The sequence below is a fragment of the Mus caroli genome, unplaced genomic scaffold (genome assembly GCF_978045245.1).
Source record: "Mus caroli unplaced genomic scaffold, Mus_caroli_1 scaffold_5, whole genome shotgun sequence".
In the NCBI taxonomy this organism is placed as follows: domain Eukaryota; kingdom Metazoa; phylum Chordata; class Mammalia; order Rodentia; family Muridae; genus Mus; species Mus caroli.
The window spans coordinates 117,390,303-117,407,190 of NW_028227260.1; the positions used below are offsets into that span (position 1 = coordinate 117,390,303).

The 16,888-nt window shown below is 45.3% G+C and overlaps 2 protein-coding genes across 2 annotated transcripts; both read right to left on the reverse strand.

Moving 5' to 3' along the window:
• Window positions 1-3,397: 3,397 nt before the first annotated feature.
• Window positions 3,398-7,517, reverse strand: LOC147004788 (paired box protein Pax-3-A-like). Its single transcript, XM_085837755.1, has 4 exons — window positions 7,451-7,517; window positions 6,876-7,287; window positions 5,243-5,288; window positions 3,398-3,448 (listed from the first exon to the last, which is right to left on the reverse strand). Exons 1-4 carry the CDS (start codon window positions 7,515-7,517, stop codon window positions 3,398-3,400), a joined length of 576 nt encoding a protein of 191 aa, XP_085693881.1.
• A 6,199-nt stretch (window positions 7,518-13,716) lies between these two features.
• Window positions 13,717-16,782, reverse strand: LOC147004789 (uncharacterized). The gene is made up of 2 exons (XM_085837841.1): window positions 15,491-16,782; window positions 13,717-15,370 (listed from the first exon to the last, which is right to left on the reverse strand). Exons 1-2 carry the CDS (start codon window positions 16,780-16,782, stop codon window positions 13,717-13,719), a joined length of 2,946 nt encoding a protein of 981 aa, XP_085693967.1.
• Window positions 16,783-16,888: the final 106 nt, after the last annotated feature.

The following is a 16,888-nucleotide window of genomic DNA, read 5'->3' on the forward strand; positions in this document are numbered from 1 at the left end:
ATATATGGGATGGATCCCAAGTGGTACAGACTCTGGGTGGCCTTCTTTCACTCTCTGCTCCATACTATGTCTCCACATTTGCTCCTGTGAGTATTTTGTTCAGCCTTCTAAGAAGTAGTAAAGCACCCACACTTTGGTCTTCCTTCTTCCTGAACTTCATGTGGTCTGTGAATTGAATCTTGGGTATTCTGAACTTTTGGGCTAATATCCACTTCTCAGTGAGTGCATGCCATGTGTGTTCTTTTGTGACTGAATTACCTCACTCAGAACACTCAGGTGTTCTCGCAATTTTTCTTTTTAAATTCATATTTTACTTATATTATGGGATGTATGCCATGGCACATACCCACAAACCATAGGACAACCTGTGGGAATCAGTTCTGTCTTACTGTGAGCAACCTGGGCACCAAACTCAGGACACCAAGCTTGGATGCAAGCATCTTTACCCGTTGATGCATCCTGTTATCACCTACATTTTTCTTTTCCTAAGGTACTTTTGCCCACTCTCCCTACCCATCCACTCCCACACTTCCGAATACTTTCAATATTTTCATCTTCATTCCTCAGACTGAGTACTCTCAACTGCCCATCTTCAAGACTACCCTCTTCTCTTATTTCCATTCCTCAGACTGAGTACTCTCAACTGAAACATCTTCAAGACTATGCAGTTCTCTTATTTCCATTCCTCAGACTGAGTACTCTCAACTGCCCATCTTCCAGACTACCCTCTTCTCTTATTTCCATTCCTCAGACTGAGTACTCTCAACTGAAACATCTTCAAGACTATGCAGTTCTCTTATTTCCATTCCTCAGACTGAGTACTCTCAACTGCACATCTTCAAGTCTACCCTCTTCTCTTATTTCCATTCCTCAGACTGAGTACTCTCAACTGCCCATCTTCAAGACTATGCAGTTCTCTTATTTCCATTCCTCAGACTGAGTACTCTCAACTGCCCATCTTCAAGACTATCCAGTTCTTTTACTGGCGGCTCCAGTGATTTTTATTCAATGAAGTTATTTGTCTTTATTTATTAATAATGCTGTTAGGATACATACTTTCAATTCATTTATTTAATGCTGAGGGGAAGGGAGCAGTGGTTCCTATGTCAATATCACAGGACAACTGTCCTCCCATTGTGTGGGTCCTGGTTATGGAAATCAGGGCATTAGAACTGCTGGCAAGATATTTTATGTTCACAGCTACCTCATGAGTCCTGATGTTATTTTTATTTATAGAATTTTTATTTTTATGTATTATTTCATGTGAATTTTTATTTGTCATGTGGAAAACAGTTTGATATCCTTTGTCAACAATTTTCTCTTGAGTTTCTCTAATTCATTTGTTATAAATTCCATAAACTTTTTTTTACAACATTTATAGTGGAAGTATTAAAAGCTTTTTGTATAAATCCGAATCCATGACTGACTTTCCTCTTTTAATTAAAAACTACTTTCACCCTATGCATGTGTCATCTGTGCATGTCTTTTCACGTGGTATTTCAAGGTGGGAACCCATCTGTTCACATACTGGGCAGAGGTCAACAATGAGCAACAACCTCTAGCACTTTGCATATTATTGTAAGTTTTTTTTTAATTTATTTTTGTTATTTTAACTGCAAGTGTGTGTGTGTGTTCATGTGCATGCCTGTACGTATGTGTGTGTGTGTGTGTGTGTGTGTGTGTGTGTACCTATGCCTACAGAGGCAGACTGTTGTGTTTCTTGGAGCTGAAGTGAGAGGTGGTTGTGAACCTCCTGGTGCAGGAGGTCGACAGGAGTCTGTCTGAGTACTCTGGAAGACAAATGCACACTCTCCAGCCTCTTGATTTTTATTTATCCATGATGTGCATATATGTGTGCCTGAGTGTGGTTTGTGCACATATGTGTGGATGGCTGTAAAATCCAGAAGAGTGTCAGATCACATGGAGCCTGAGTTACATGCCATTGTGACTGTCTGTTGTGTGTGCTGGGATTCAAGCTTAGGCCCTCTGCAAGAGCAGCATGTTCTCTTACTGCAGAGAAATCTCTCTAGCCAGCCCTATGTTAGCCTCTTCTGGATCACATTCTGTCTCTAAACCTCAAGCTCACAGTTCTAGCAAGGAAGGAAGGCCAGCACCCTCTGTGGAGCCATCTTTCCCTGTCTCAGAACCCAGACTAAAATATATGCTACTGTTTTATGTCTATGTTGGGAGTCACAATCATGTCTTCCTGCTGGCTGGCAGTCACTTTCCCTACTGACCCATTTCCCAGTCCCACATTTAAAAGTGAGATGGAGGCCTCATTTAGTGCATGCAGGGTATTCTTGAACTTACTGTGTGGCCAACTTGGGCCACTTAATTTAAAGGTCCACTTCTCAAGTGTTGTGGCCAGGTCCTGGCCACTTGTTGTTTCTACCCTCACTTCCCTATGGAAGGACTCCACTGTCTGTACCACTGCTTTCCTTCATGTGCATTTAAAATATTTCATCGTGCTTTTAAAATGAATGGAAGAGAAAGAAATATTTGCACGGAAAGTGGAGAACCTCTGAACTATCAGAACCAAGAAAAGTCACATCTGCCTTGTCTGATTCAATGACATTGCCTTGGTAATTTAGACATATTCCTTAGAGGTCTCAGAAGATACTTGAAACAGATATATTGAGAACTCAGCTCTTTGTTGGAACTACAAGGGCTGAGGGACTAAGTGTGTAATAACAGCATGATGGTGGAAGCTAAACCTAAGACCTGAGACAGAATTAACTGCTGTCTCATGCCACATATGGCCCCAAACGTTCACAGAAAAAAAGAAGGCAAGGAAAATAATTGAGAGGAATGTACTTCCTACTTCATGGCTTGTGTCCTGTGAACCCTGTGTGTTGTCTCAAATGAAGTTTCTGTCCGAGTTCAGGGCTGGAGTGAAATCTTGAGAGGGGGCCAGCGTGGCATGCATCACCTGTGTTTGGAAGAGACTGCTGTTTCTCTTTGGGTCCTGCATCATCTCTCTTTTAAATTTGCATGGGATAAGAGTCATGGTGAGAACAGTAAGAGGGGGTGACAAACAAGGAACACTTGGGTCAGGGTACTGCTACTAAGGATGTTTTAAAGTGCCTGTAACCCACAGGGCTTACTGACTGTGATGCACAGATGTTACCTCCTGGAAACAGATCTTCTTGTGTTTAAATGGCATTTCCCTGATATGAGACATGTATCCTAACAATCTCAGAAGAAGCACAAAATAAGTATATTGAGAATTCAGCTCTTTATTGAAAATACTAGTATTGAGGAGATAACAGTGTTTAACAGGGCTTTGAACCCACAACATCATCTGGCTATGGCATTTGAGCATGGGTGGCTCCCTGGGGCTTCTCCACAGCCTTCAGAGAGAGATGCTCCGGGATGCAGGAAGGGGACCTCTGAGCATTTACAGCCTCTTATAACTCCTGTATTTTTCTCTCCTCTTCAAAAACCATTCCTAAAGTCATTGGGAAAAAGGAATTGGGAGACAGGAGTAAACCACTAGGATTATAGTTGAAGGACTTAATAAAAACCAGAATCTACAGTATTCTTTTCCTAATTGTAGTAATCAAGTAGTGTCCAATGGAATTCAGGTTCTACTCCACACTCTGAAACCTACACCTGGCACCATTATGAAGGCCAAGAACCTGTAACTAGACAAGTCCTAGGGGGCGACCCCCTTCCTATTACTCTGCCAAGTCGGCATAACATTAAACTGACAACTAATGTTGTATCATTCTATTTAGTGCAGTTCTCGGCTCTCATCAGAGAAAATACTACTTTGAGAACTGATCGACATAGAGTTCTTCTACTGAGCAAGGCATAGAAAACAGGAGATTGAAGAATTCTCATCCCAAAATAGAACATATATACCATATGTCCTCCTTCCAAGGCTCAGAGATCATATGGCAAAGAGGATGGAAAGAGGCTGTGTATGACCACAAGAAAACAGTGTTTTTCATGGTACATCAGGGTATACACACACACACACACACACACACACACACACACACACACACACAGATATATATTTGAGCAGCACAAATTAGTCTCGATGTATTATTAAAAATTAGCGGACACAAAGGTTTATGGGGAACAGGATGAATATGGTCAAAACCCATACAAAGGGATCAAAGAACGAACAAAACGAGCAAGTTGGGTTTTTGACTTGATATCTTCTCCATTTCCATAAGTTTCTGTTTAGCTAAATTTTAATTAGTTATGTGGATTTGACCTGTGGATTATAACCTCCCCCCTATTCAGACTGTAAGGATATAATTTATGAATATTTTTTACAAATAGTTTCAGGGATGCCCTAGCTATATCACTTTGCATAATTCATATGTCACAACCATAGTGTTACTCCCTAGAGCACTAGGATTGGCCAGGTCATTTTGGCACACATATTCAATTTAGGCACTAGGGAGGCACAGGCAGGAGGATCTCTGTGAGTTTGAGGCCAGCCTATTCTACAGAGTGAGTTTAGGACAGGGAGGGCTACACAGAGAAACTCTCACCCTCAAAAAACTCATACGCACATATATACACAAAAGTATACTAGTCTGACAATATGTTAATATTTCTTTATATATACATATATACACACACATATATATGATTTTAATGTGCATATATAAGTGCTACACATCTATACAGAATACATCTATTTTACACATAATGTGTACACACTTTCTAAGTTAAAATGCATATAATGATTTACCCACAGAATACATGTATGTGATATATATATGCACTTAGTGAAAACAAGCTTGGTACAATTCTTTGTTCCTTAAGAAGTTTGTGTCTCCAGGAAATGAGCCATTCCTGAGGAGTAGGGCTTTCTTATTCCATTTTCTACCCACAAAGACCACAAATCTCAAAGGACATTTGTTTGGTTTAGAATGATGGTCTAGTGGTTCTTGCTTGTTGGTCTTGTAGAGGACTTGAGTTTAGCTCCTAGGACCATTTGTGCTGCTTATAAATACGTGTCCGTCCGGCATATACGTGAAATATATGCCCTCTCCTGGCTTCCTTGATCAGCCACACACATATGGCATGAACGTGGGACACATACACACTTTCCCAAACATACATTAAAAAACTAGAGATAAATCGTCAAAAAGTTATTTCAACCATGGTTTGGACATGTTATCAAAGACAACACAATTCTACTGAGAGAACCAGAAGGACCTACAAATGCACCAGGTTCCAGAATGGCTGTCCTACCAAACAGCTTTGTGTGCGGACTGACCTGCACTGTGGCTTCACTCACACCCATGGAACTTGCCAGACGTTTTCTACAGTTAAAAAAGGATAAAAGGAATTATGGATATGTGAAATAAAATTCGAGAGGAATATTTTATCATTTTTTGAATGATTTGTCTCAATTCATATTTTCTCTGATCATCACCCTGAAAATTTTGAGGTGCTTAGATCAAACAGTACAGGTAGCATTTGATTACCAAGTTAGTATTAATAGATGTGCAAACCCAAGCATGTCTGTAACAAGCAAGTTTTAAAGCACTAATGAAGACAGTAAAACCTTCAAAAGAAATGTTCCTAATGCATGTGGCAGTGGTACAGGAGAGGCAACCACAAACAAAACAACTCAAAACAAGACAAAAACTGCAAAACAAACGCCAACAGGAAAAACAAAGTGTTCTGTCAGGATAAAAGGAAACTCCAACGAAGAAGCTTAATGGAAAGCATCCAAAATTTTTTATTATTCAGTTAAGAATGAGGTACTCCAATCGCTGGTTACCAGAAAAATGAAATATCACATTTCTTGTTTAAATTTATTTTGTAGTGTGTGCATGTGTCCCTATTGCACATGCGGATGTAAGAGGACAGCATGAGGGAGTGATCTTCTATGTGTGTCCTCTGAATGGACCTCAGGTTCTCATAGCAAATGCCTTTACCCTGCTGAATCCTCTTCCACTATGGGTAAGGAAATATTAGAAGTCACAGCAATCAGGAAATGAGTATGAGAAAACCTCACCACACTGACCACACTGTCCTGGATTACAAATACTTTTGAAATCTGAGGCCTGAGCTCCCTACAAGTTCCAGGAAGCCATGCTACACAGTGAGATCTTGGATCAAAAATCAGAAGAGGACCTCTGAACACACCTCCTCCACCCCTGCCAGGAACAACCAACCAACCAACCAAACAGAAAACATACGGTGGAGTATGCTGTCAATCACAAGACAAATGGCCTAATGGAGAAGGGCCTGGCATGGGGCTCATTACATAACTGAGATAAGTTAGAACTTGGGATCTACCGGCCAAGTACTGGGCTTACAGACATGTATTGCCTCGTTCTCATTCAGCCTGCTGCTGCTGGTGGTGGTTGTTTGTTTGCTCTTGGTTTTGCTTTGTTGGCTTTATTGGTTTATTTTAATAATTTAAAGATAGCCTTGCACTCTGCTGCTGAGGCTGGCCTGGTGCTCACTACTGTATCTGGAGGGTAAAGGTGCTAGCCTGCATGCCTGAGTTCAAAACCCAGGGTTCACAGGAGAAAAAAAACAAGAAACAACTCCCACAAGCTGTCATCAAGCCTCCAGCAATGCAGTCTTGTTAACATGCACACAAAACCACAGCATGCCTGTTTTCTCTCTCTCTCTCTCTCTCTCTCTCTCTCTCTCTCTCTCTCTCTCTCTCTCTCTCACACACACACACACACACACACACACACACACAGAGAGAGAGAGAGAGAGAGAGAGAGAGAGAGAGAGAGAGAGAGAGAGAGAGAGAGACTTAAATAAATATGTACATGTAAAACGAAAATAAAAGGTGGACAAGAAGGGGACAGGAAGCAGGAGAAACTCTCTGGGCATAACTTCATTCCCCCATCCAACTGATGCAAGCTAGACAATGTACTCACGCCTCTGTAGTGCTGATGTAGTGACTGCACTGGAAGGTGCTCTCCAGCTCTTGTAGTTGCTGCAAGGTGAAGCTGTGTTTCCGACGGTGGCGGAATTCGGGCACCAACACTCTCACAGGATTAACAGTGGACCACGGCTCTGACACGGGCTTTACATTTGCCAAATCCCCCATGTAATCAGGGACTGGCTCCTCTGGCTGCTTCTCCTTCTCCTGGGCACAGCCAGTGGCACCAAGGTCCTCTTGGTTGCTGTTATCCATGAGGCCTGCAGCACCAGCAGCAGGCCCACCTTCACTTAATTCTCCTGCTCTGTATCCTTCCTCTGCTGAGGCTCCAGACCCAGGGAGGCTCCGTCCACTCTCTCCCTCGTTTCTTCGCTCTCCAGCCAGGGAGCCCATCAGAGTCTTCACACCTTAAGTGGGGAAATGGAAAAACCAGGCTTCAGGGCCTAGGCTAATGCGGAGGTGTCATGGAGTCAGGGCAAAGCCTGTGGCGCCCAGCTCCAGTTCAGTCCTATATGGGACGCTCCTCCCCTCGTGGATATCGTCAACCCACCCTTCCCATCACTCACTGACCTTTCGCATTTTCCTCATCCTCCTCAGGTCCCACATCAAGCAGGTAATTGATGCTTTGATGCTCCATGTCTGTAAAGCCTTGGAAGTCGCTATTCACTGGTACAGCCCCCAACAATTCCGGAAGTAGAGCTTCTAACCCACCAATGGTCTGCTTCCACACCTCCAGGCCCCATCCTCTAATTTAGCATATATCCAATTATGGTAGTGTGTCCTGCCTTCTGGTTGTCCACCTGTTGCTGGGGCTGAACTCCATGCTGCAAAACTGAGGACAGTGGGAAGGTTACCGGAGCAAGAATTACTAGAAGGAAATGAAGGCTCCTCTTCGCAATTCAGGTATAGGAGGGGCTTCCACTTTGCATCTTAGCTGAGTCCTCCTGCCTTGCTTAATTATCTTCCAAGGGAAGAAATGGCAGTCCACTGAGTGAACCCATTTGCAGGGAGTAAGAAAAGATCCCCCAGTAGCTCCAGAGGCCTTGCGGAAATGTGTGGACAATACCGCTTGGTCTATTTCTCCACATTTCGTCCCCGGTCCGCGGCAGAGACCGAATATAACAGAATGATTCTATCTGGGAAGTTCTTCCTTAGGGCTTTCACAGAAAGTGGAGTTCACGTAGTGTATCGTGCTTCCAGGGCGGCCTTTATGGGAGCCTGGGCAAAATTGAACGCTCTGCTTGCTCAGCAGACAGAGCAGAGGACTCACCTTCGCCAGGGCTACTGGAGAGGGGTTAGAATTACTCTCAGGCTTTGATAGGTGCTTGTAACAGCTGTGAGAATTGTCATACCTGTGCTGAACTTCCTCACATTTGTCTTGGACACACACACACACACACATACATACACACACATCCTGGAACTGTCATTCAAACAAATCCTATATTGGGATGTAGTCAGATTCATCCTAAGGCAGCCACATTTTCCCACGTTGTGGTCAAATATGTGTGTGTGTGAGGTTTTGTGTGTGTACATATGTATGCATATGTATGTATGTGTGTATGAATATATATATGTATATATTTAGTAGTAGTTGTTGTAATAATAGTGTATTATATTGCAAAATGTGCTTCCCTTCCAGGCACCACCTTCTAGAGTTCTTCACCTCATCCTCCCAAATAGAAGGCCCTGCAGCACTATCACGTTTCCACACTGTCCCTTGTTTGGGGTGGGAATATCCTGGACTCCTGGTGCTGCAGTTCTCTTTGGATAAGACTCAACTCACAGCTCTGATAATACCTCTAAACAAAACCTCCATGTTTTTCTTTCCTAGTTTTTCATCCCTCTTTGCTGTAAATCCTGGCATTGCTGGTGTCTGTGTCAAGCACTGGAGAATTTATCTCTCCATTCTGGCAAAATAGTGAAGACATTGTTTATGTGCTGGAGATGTAGCTCAGTTTGTAGAGTCCTTACCTAACATGTATAAAGCCACACATGGTTTACTGAAGCACTGAAGGAGCAAGCCTGGAGTCTCAATGCCTCAGTGCCTCTAATGTGAGTACTTTACAAAAGGGGGCAGGCTGCTCAGCTTTTCAAAACCGTCTTTAGTTAGTGTGTTTAGAAATTTTTCTTCAATAAGGTTATGTCTCAATAAGGTAATTTCCTGACACATGAGTGTATGTGAAAATATATATATATATATGACATTAGTTTCTGCTTACCAATTCTCATTTCTCTACTATCCTGTTATACAGTGAGTGGCCGAATTGATTTACCTTTTGTCTATGTTTACTGTCTGAGCATTGCATCCTTGCTTATAATGCGGCAGCTCCAATCCACCCTCACATTCTCTTTTCTAAAATTACCCCTGCCCTGTTCCTCTCCACTTATCTCTTCCTATTTCATGTTTTTAAAACATACTGAGTCTTCTTTTTGCTGCCTGTGTGTATACTGATGTAAACCATTACTGGAGCATGCATAAGCTCCTCATGATGTGAACATGGAAGCAAAGTGACTCTCCTTCCCCCCAGCTGAAGTCAATGGTCACTTTTACCATTTGCATGGAAATTCCCGAGGCTTCCTCCTATTCTCAGTAGCATTTTGGCTAGCCTTTTTCTGTGCAGGTCTTTTATAAGTAGTCAAAGTGGATGAATTCATATACACAAGGCACTTGTGAGTACTCCCTGTTTAATTCTAGGTGAAATGTTTAACTGGGTGCATGTTTTCCTGCCATTTAGTTTTAAGGTCTTTGTGTATTCTAGCCACCAACACTTTGACAGAATTATACTTGGTAAAGGTTTTTCTACCATTCTGTATGCAGTCTCTTTGTCACAAGGATGTTCTCCTTCTCTTTGCTAGAGCTTTTCATTTCTGAGTTCTCATTGGTCAACTGATAATTTTACTGCCCACACCACCAGGACCCAGTTGAGGAAGTCCTTTCCTCTGCTAGGATGGCGAGCCATATTGCCCACTTTCTCCTGTATTGGGTTCAGGGTATAGGGTCTTGTGCTGAGGTCCTTGATATATTGGACTCAAGGCAAGCCCAGGATGCAAGGTGAGGAAGGGAGGGGTCTGAGCAGAGTGGTGTGTGTGAGCGGCATGGGCATGTGTGTGATGGAGCAGCTTGTGAGTCCTTCCTGCTCTGCCCAGGTGGGCACGTCCACTGCAGGGTGAATTCAATCACCCGAGCACAATGACATAGGGTAGAAAGATATCCAGCTACTATTCAGTGTGCCTTGCACCATTGGTGACCCTAAGAAATGACAGTTGAATGTTTGATACTTAGAGCCAGAGGGTGGACAGGGTAGTACGGGTCAATAGGTGTTTCTTGGAATATTATGTGGTGTTTAGTTTTCATCAGTTACTGTTTATGAAATTACAAGTGTGGGAACCTATTTTAAGAATTAGAGTGTTTCTGAAATCTTGAGACCTGTATAATTTAGACCTATCCCTTTAAAAGTTCCAGCTCATCCGGGGAGAAAATTGTGTTAGGAGGACAAAAACAATGTATGGGTCAATGTACACTCACTGTGACATGTGACAATATATTAATTCTGTAATATTAAACAGCTACTCATGATCCCTCAGTAACATCAACTCACAGAAGGAGACCTTGTCGCCCTCTTTAAATGGCATTTCCGTGATAAGGGCCACACCTACCATACTAATCAAAAAGTCACATGAGGCAAAGAAACTGAGAATCTATTTATTTCACATACAAGTCCTCACTGAATAAAGATGCAGTAACATGTTGGTGGAAGATGGCAGGCATCTGCTAGGTGCTCCTGGCTGAGGGTGGAACACTAGGCCTCCTGTGCCATCTTCAGTGAGAGTTGGATTGGGCTCCTGCTTGGGCATCATCATTCATCCCTGACTGACTTTGTTCTCTTCTGAAGTGCTCTCTCCTCTTCTTAAACCATTTCTACAATGAGAGGAAACAGGTATTTTTTCAGTATCATAATCAGGATTATAAATCATAACCCACATCATGTAATAGTAGATTACATCTATAATTTATATCAATAGAATTAATATTATCTTGCTCAGAATAACTTGGTGTCTCACTGCTATAATTCTTTGAGGAGGACTGGTACATGTTCCAGGGCTTCCTTAGAATGTGGGAGTCCCAGGCTCCTGGCCCCAGTTTTTCAAACTATTTCCCGGACAGTGAACCAAACATCGCACACCAAGTTTCTGTCTTTACTGTAGAGCCCTCTGCAGATTCTTATCAGCACTTTCGGGCAGATCCAGCAGCATGGTCCTGAGAGTTAACATGAAGGGTGTCCTTATCTGCATGGCTTCAGTAGGCACCAGCCAGAGGACCAGCCATTTGTAATGTATGCTTTCCACATTCCCACATGTCTTTCTTTAACTTATCGGCTTTCTGAGTGTTGGGCTATGCCTGGGAACTACCATAAATTGAAATTGTCTCTGCAAAGTGCATACCATTTGAAACGTGCATAGTCTGCATAGTGAGCCTTCTGACCTAACTTTCTACCCACAAAGACCACAGGTCTGAAAGATTATTTTGGGGTGCCTCCCGAAATGGTCCAAAGATTAAGAGCACCTGGGGCTCCACAGAACCTGAATTCCATTCCCAGAAAGCATGCATCCAGGCTCACAATGACTTGCAACTCCAACTATGGTGATCCAGAACCTTCTCATGACATTCATAGCTAAACAAACATGTGGCTGGCAAACACACACACACACACACACACACACACACACACACACACACACACACACACACACAGAGAGAGAGAGAGAGAGAGAGAGAGAGAGACTTTAAAAGAACTGTATAAAATTAGTCATTTTGATATACAGTGACACAAAATGAACAGTGTAACTTCAGGAACAGAACAACCATGTCTGAGCCCTGAAGGAAGTTCTCCAGTGGCTGGGATGTCAAATGGCTTTTTCTTTCTTACTCACCTGCAACTTGGCCTCAGTCACACCCATTCCCCTTGCCAGCTGTTTTCTGAGACAAAAAATGACAGATATTCAATATTTGGCACCACAGATGAAGTAAAGCATAAAGGACAGTTTATATTTAAGAAAATATTTGTCTCAATCTCCTACCCTCTAGGACACTCAATTTTTACAATTGAGTGTGATTCATTAGCAGGGTACTATCAATACACATAAAAACCTAAGCCCATATCTAATAACACACTTGAAAACCACTAATGTAGACAGAGAAAATGCTCTTAATACTGGCTGTGGTGGAGCTTAAAGCTGTCTCAAATGAACACAATACAAAGAAGATCTACAGAAGCAAGTGCACATAGGAAAACCCTGTGTGAAGGACTCTGCAATGGTGAAAGGAGAAATGGAAAGAAAAGAGGATTATTTCATGGAGATCATATGAGGACTCTATCATCCACTGAGCACATGATGATGTCCAGCATGCTGATCATCAGGAAAACTACATGCTACATTGCTTCATTTACTGTGTGAGTGCATGAGTGCCTGTGCATTTGTGCAGCTGTGTGTGTGTGTGGTGTGGCACATGCACACACTTGCCTGTGGCCACAGTGTACTTGTGAAGATCAGAGCAAGCCTTGATGGACTTGGTCTCAGGCTAGCAGGACCTTTTAAGTGCTGATCCACCTCACTAGTCCCGAGAATAAAATGATAAATCAAGCCAGACACAAAAGAAATGTTACAAAATCTCCCAGAGATGGCCACACAGTTCCAAATTCCCAGCAGGAGGGAGACAGAAAGAAGGGGTCCCTGCAAGTTTCAGGCTATCCCTGCTACAGTTGGGAGACCCCACAGGACACAATCAGAAGGAAAGAGATGCAAAACAAATGAAACAAAACAAAACAAAACAAAACAAAACAAAACAAAACAAAACAAAACAAAAACCCAACAGACCAAAAAAGAAAACCTAGGCCTAAAGGAGCAGCAGAAACCCTCCTGGCAGTGGACTGTAGTCTCATAACTAACGATGACCTTGAATGACCTCTTCCTTCACCTTGAAGTACTGGGGCACAGACATGCCTGGTCTGATAAGCAAGTTATTTTTCTCTGTTGACTTAGGGTTCCTATCTGCAGATTGGGCCTGCAGAACTCACCACCATAGCCCATGCTTGACCTTCTGGGTGTTGAGACCACAGGCAGAAGCCACCATACCCAACACTGTCGCTTATCTTTAGGGACAATAGTCTTTAGGCAGGGCACACAATTTTCAGAAACTACTAAAACCAGTAGTAAAGAGAAAGGTCCTGCCGATGTGTTTATATTAGGAAAGAGAGAGAAATATGCACGATACAAAGATGTATCACATTGAGTGACTGTCACCACGTGTAATCCCAACCACCCCTCGGGCTTCTGAGGCCGGTCCTAACAGGGCCTCACCTAGATCAGCAGACACTGACAAAGGTTTTACTTGCTCCAAGTAGATACTACAAGCTGCACAGCCTTTAGCATAGCTCCCACTCCCATCCCAGAGCCCTGGGACAGCAAGACAGGGTCTGGCAGGCTGAATGACTGCTCTTAGTTTTAGCCTTAGTCCTAGAAGGCAATGTGGAGGTAGGCAAGATTACTCAGCAGATAATCCTGCTTGCAGCAGAGCCTGATTTTGAGCCTAGGGCCCAGAGTGGAAGAAGAGGAGCCAGTCCGTTAGCGCTGGCCTCTGACATCCAAACATGAGGCACACATCTTGCCTCCACCCCGGATTGAAAAAAAAAAAAAAACTCAGGCAATAAAAAACACTTAAAATGTAATTTAACGTTTCTAATAAATGAAGACAAGAAGGACAGCTGCCAGAGGGTCAGAGGCCTCTCTGTAGCCGCTTGCTCCCTCCTTAAAGCACTGACAGCACACTATGCTTACCCTTCTTCAGCACGGAGATAGTGATTTCTCTGGAAAACCCGTTCTAGCTCCTGAAGCTGCAGCCTTGTAAATCCATCACGTAGGCAGAGGTCGTGGTGGGGCACCAGCGCTGACATAGGCTGTACATTGGACACTGAAACAGGTATAGGCTGTGCACAGGGCATCATAACTGGCACAGGTTGTACATGTGGTATTGTAGCTGGCATAGGCCGTGCATGAGGTACTATAACTTGTATAGATTGTACATGGGGCATTGTAACTGGCACAGGTTGTGCATGGGGTATTGTAGCTGGCATAGGCCATGCATGAGGTACTGTAACTCGCATTGATTGTACATGGGGCATTGTAACTGGCACAGGCTGCATATTGCTCACTGAACATGACATAGACTGCACACGGGACACTGTAAGAGGTATGGGCTGTACACAAGCTACCCTGACTGGCATAGTCTGTGCTGTAGGCATTGGCATAGGTGGTATGCTAGGTATCTTAGCTGGTATAGGTTGTGTCCAGGGAACAGTGACTGGCATATGCTGTACATGGGGCACAGGAATGCTCATAGGCTGTGCCCAGGGCCTACTGATTAGAACAGGCTGTAAATTGAGAACAGGAATGGGCTGTGCCCAAAGCACAATGACTGCCATAGGCTGCACATGTGGCACAGGAGTGGGCATGGGTTGTGCCCAGGGAGTACTGATTGGCATACGCTGTGCACGTGGCACAGGAATGGGCATAGACTGTGCCCAAAGCACAATGACTGCCATAGGCTGCACATGTGGCACAGGAGTGGGCATGGGCTGTACCCAGGGCCTACTGATTGGCATACGCTGTGCACGTGGCACAGGAATGGGCATAGACTGTGCCCAAAGCACAATGACTGCCATAGGCTGCACATGTGGCACAGGAGTGGGCATGGGCTGTACCCAGGGCCTACTGATTGGCATACGCTGTGCACGTGGCACAGGAATGGGCATAGACTGTGCCCAAAGCACAATGACTGCCATAGGCTGCACATGTGGCACAGGAGTGGGCATGGGCTGTGCCCAAAGCACAATGACTGCCATAGGCTGCACATCTGGCATAGGATTGGGCATGGGCTGTGCCCAGGGCCTACTGATTGACATGCGCTGTGCACGTGGCACAGGAATGGGCATAGACTGTGCCCAAAGCACAATGACTGCCATAGGCTGCACATGTGGCACAGGAGTGGGCATGGGCTGTACCCAGGGCCTACTGATTGGCATACGCTGTGCACGTGGCACAGGAATGGGCATAGACTGTGCCCAAAGCACAATGACTGCCATAGGCTGCACATGTGGCACAGGAGTGGGCATGGGCTGTGCCCAGGGCCTACTGATTGGCATACGCTGTGCTCGTGGCACAGGAATGGGCATAGACTGTGCCCAAAGCACAACGACTGCCATGGGCTGCACATGTGGCACAGGAGTGGGCATGGGCTGTACCCAGGGCCTACTGATTGGCATACGCTGTGCTCGTGGCACAGGAATGGGCATAGACTGTGCCCAAAGCACAATGACTGCCATAGGCTGCACATGTGGCACAGGAGTGGGCATGAGCTGTGCCCAAAGCACAATGACTGCCATAGGCTGCACATGTGGCACAGGAGTGGGCATGGGCTGTACCCAGGGCCTACTGATTGACATACGCTGTGTATGTGGCACAGGAATGCGCATGTTGTGTGCCCAAAGCACAATGACTGCCATAGGCTGCACATGTGGCACAGGAGTGGGCATGGGCTGTGCCCAAAGCACAATGACTGCCATAGGCTGCACATGTGGCACAGGAGTGGGCATGGGCTGTGCCCAGGGCCTACTGATTGGCATACGCTGTGCACGTGGCACAGGAATGGGCATAGACTGTGCCCAAAGCACAATGACGGCCATAGGCTGCACATGTGGCACAGGAGTGGGCATGAGCTGTACCCAGGGCCTACTGATTGGCATACGCTGTGCACATGGCACAGGAGTGGGCATGGGCTGTGCCCAAAGCACAATGACTGCCATAGGCTGCACATGTGGCACAGGAGTGGGCATGGGCTGTACCCAGGGCCTACTGATTGGCATGCGCTGTGCACATGGCACAGGAATGGGCATAGACTGTGCCCAAAGCACAATGACTGCCATAGGCTGCACATGTGGCACAGGAGTGGGCATGGGCTGTGCCCAGGGCCTACTGATTGGCATACGCTGTGCACGTGGCACAGGAATGGGCATAGACTGTGCCCAAAGCACAATGACGGCCATAGGCTGCACATGTGGCACAGGAGTGGGCATGAGCTGTACCCAGGGCCTACTGATTGGCATACGCTGTGCACGTTGCACAGGAATGGGCATAGACTGTGCCCAAAGCACAATGACTGCCATAGGCTGCACATGTGGCACAGGAGTGGGCATGGGCTGTGCCCAAAGCACAATGACTGCCATAGGCTGCACATGTGGCACAGGAGTGGGCATGGGCTGTACCCAGGGCCTACTGATTGGCATACGCTGTGCACGTGGCACAGGAATGGGCATAGACTGTGCCCAAAGCACAATGACTGCCATAGGCTGCACATGTGGCACAGGAGTGGGCATGGGCTGTACCCAGGGCCTACTGATTGGCATACGCTGTGCACGTGGCACAGGAATGGGCATAGACTGTGCCCAAAGCACAATGACTGCCATAGGCTGCACATGTGGCACAGGAGTGGGCATGAGCTGTGCCCAGGGCCTACTGATTGGCATACGCTGTGCACGTGGCACAGGAATGGGCATAGACTGTGCCCAAAGCACAATGACTGCCATAGGCTGCACATGTGGCACAGGAGTGGGCATGGGCTGTGCCCAGGGCCTACTGATTGGCATACGCTGTGCACGTGGCACAGGAATGGGCATGTTGTGTGCCCAAAGCACAATGACTGCCATAGGCTGCACATGTGGCATAGGAATGGGCACTGGCTGTATAACCGTCACCATTATTAACATAGTCCATACATGGCGCACCATATATGGCATAAGCTGTACTCCAAGCACCAGTACTGCCACAGGCTGTATATTGGGCATCACGACTGGCATAGGTTGCACAAAGGGCCTAGTGCCTGGCACAGGATGTCTGTGGGGCACAGTGCCTGGCACAGGCTGTACATGGGTCACCATAGGCTGTCCATGG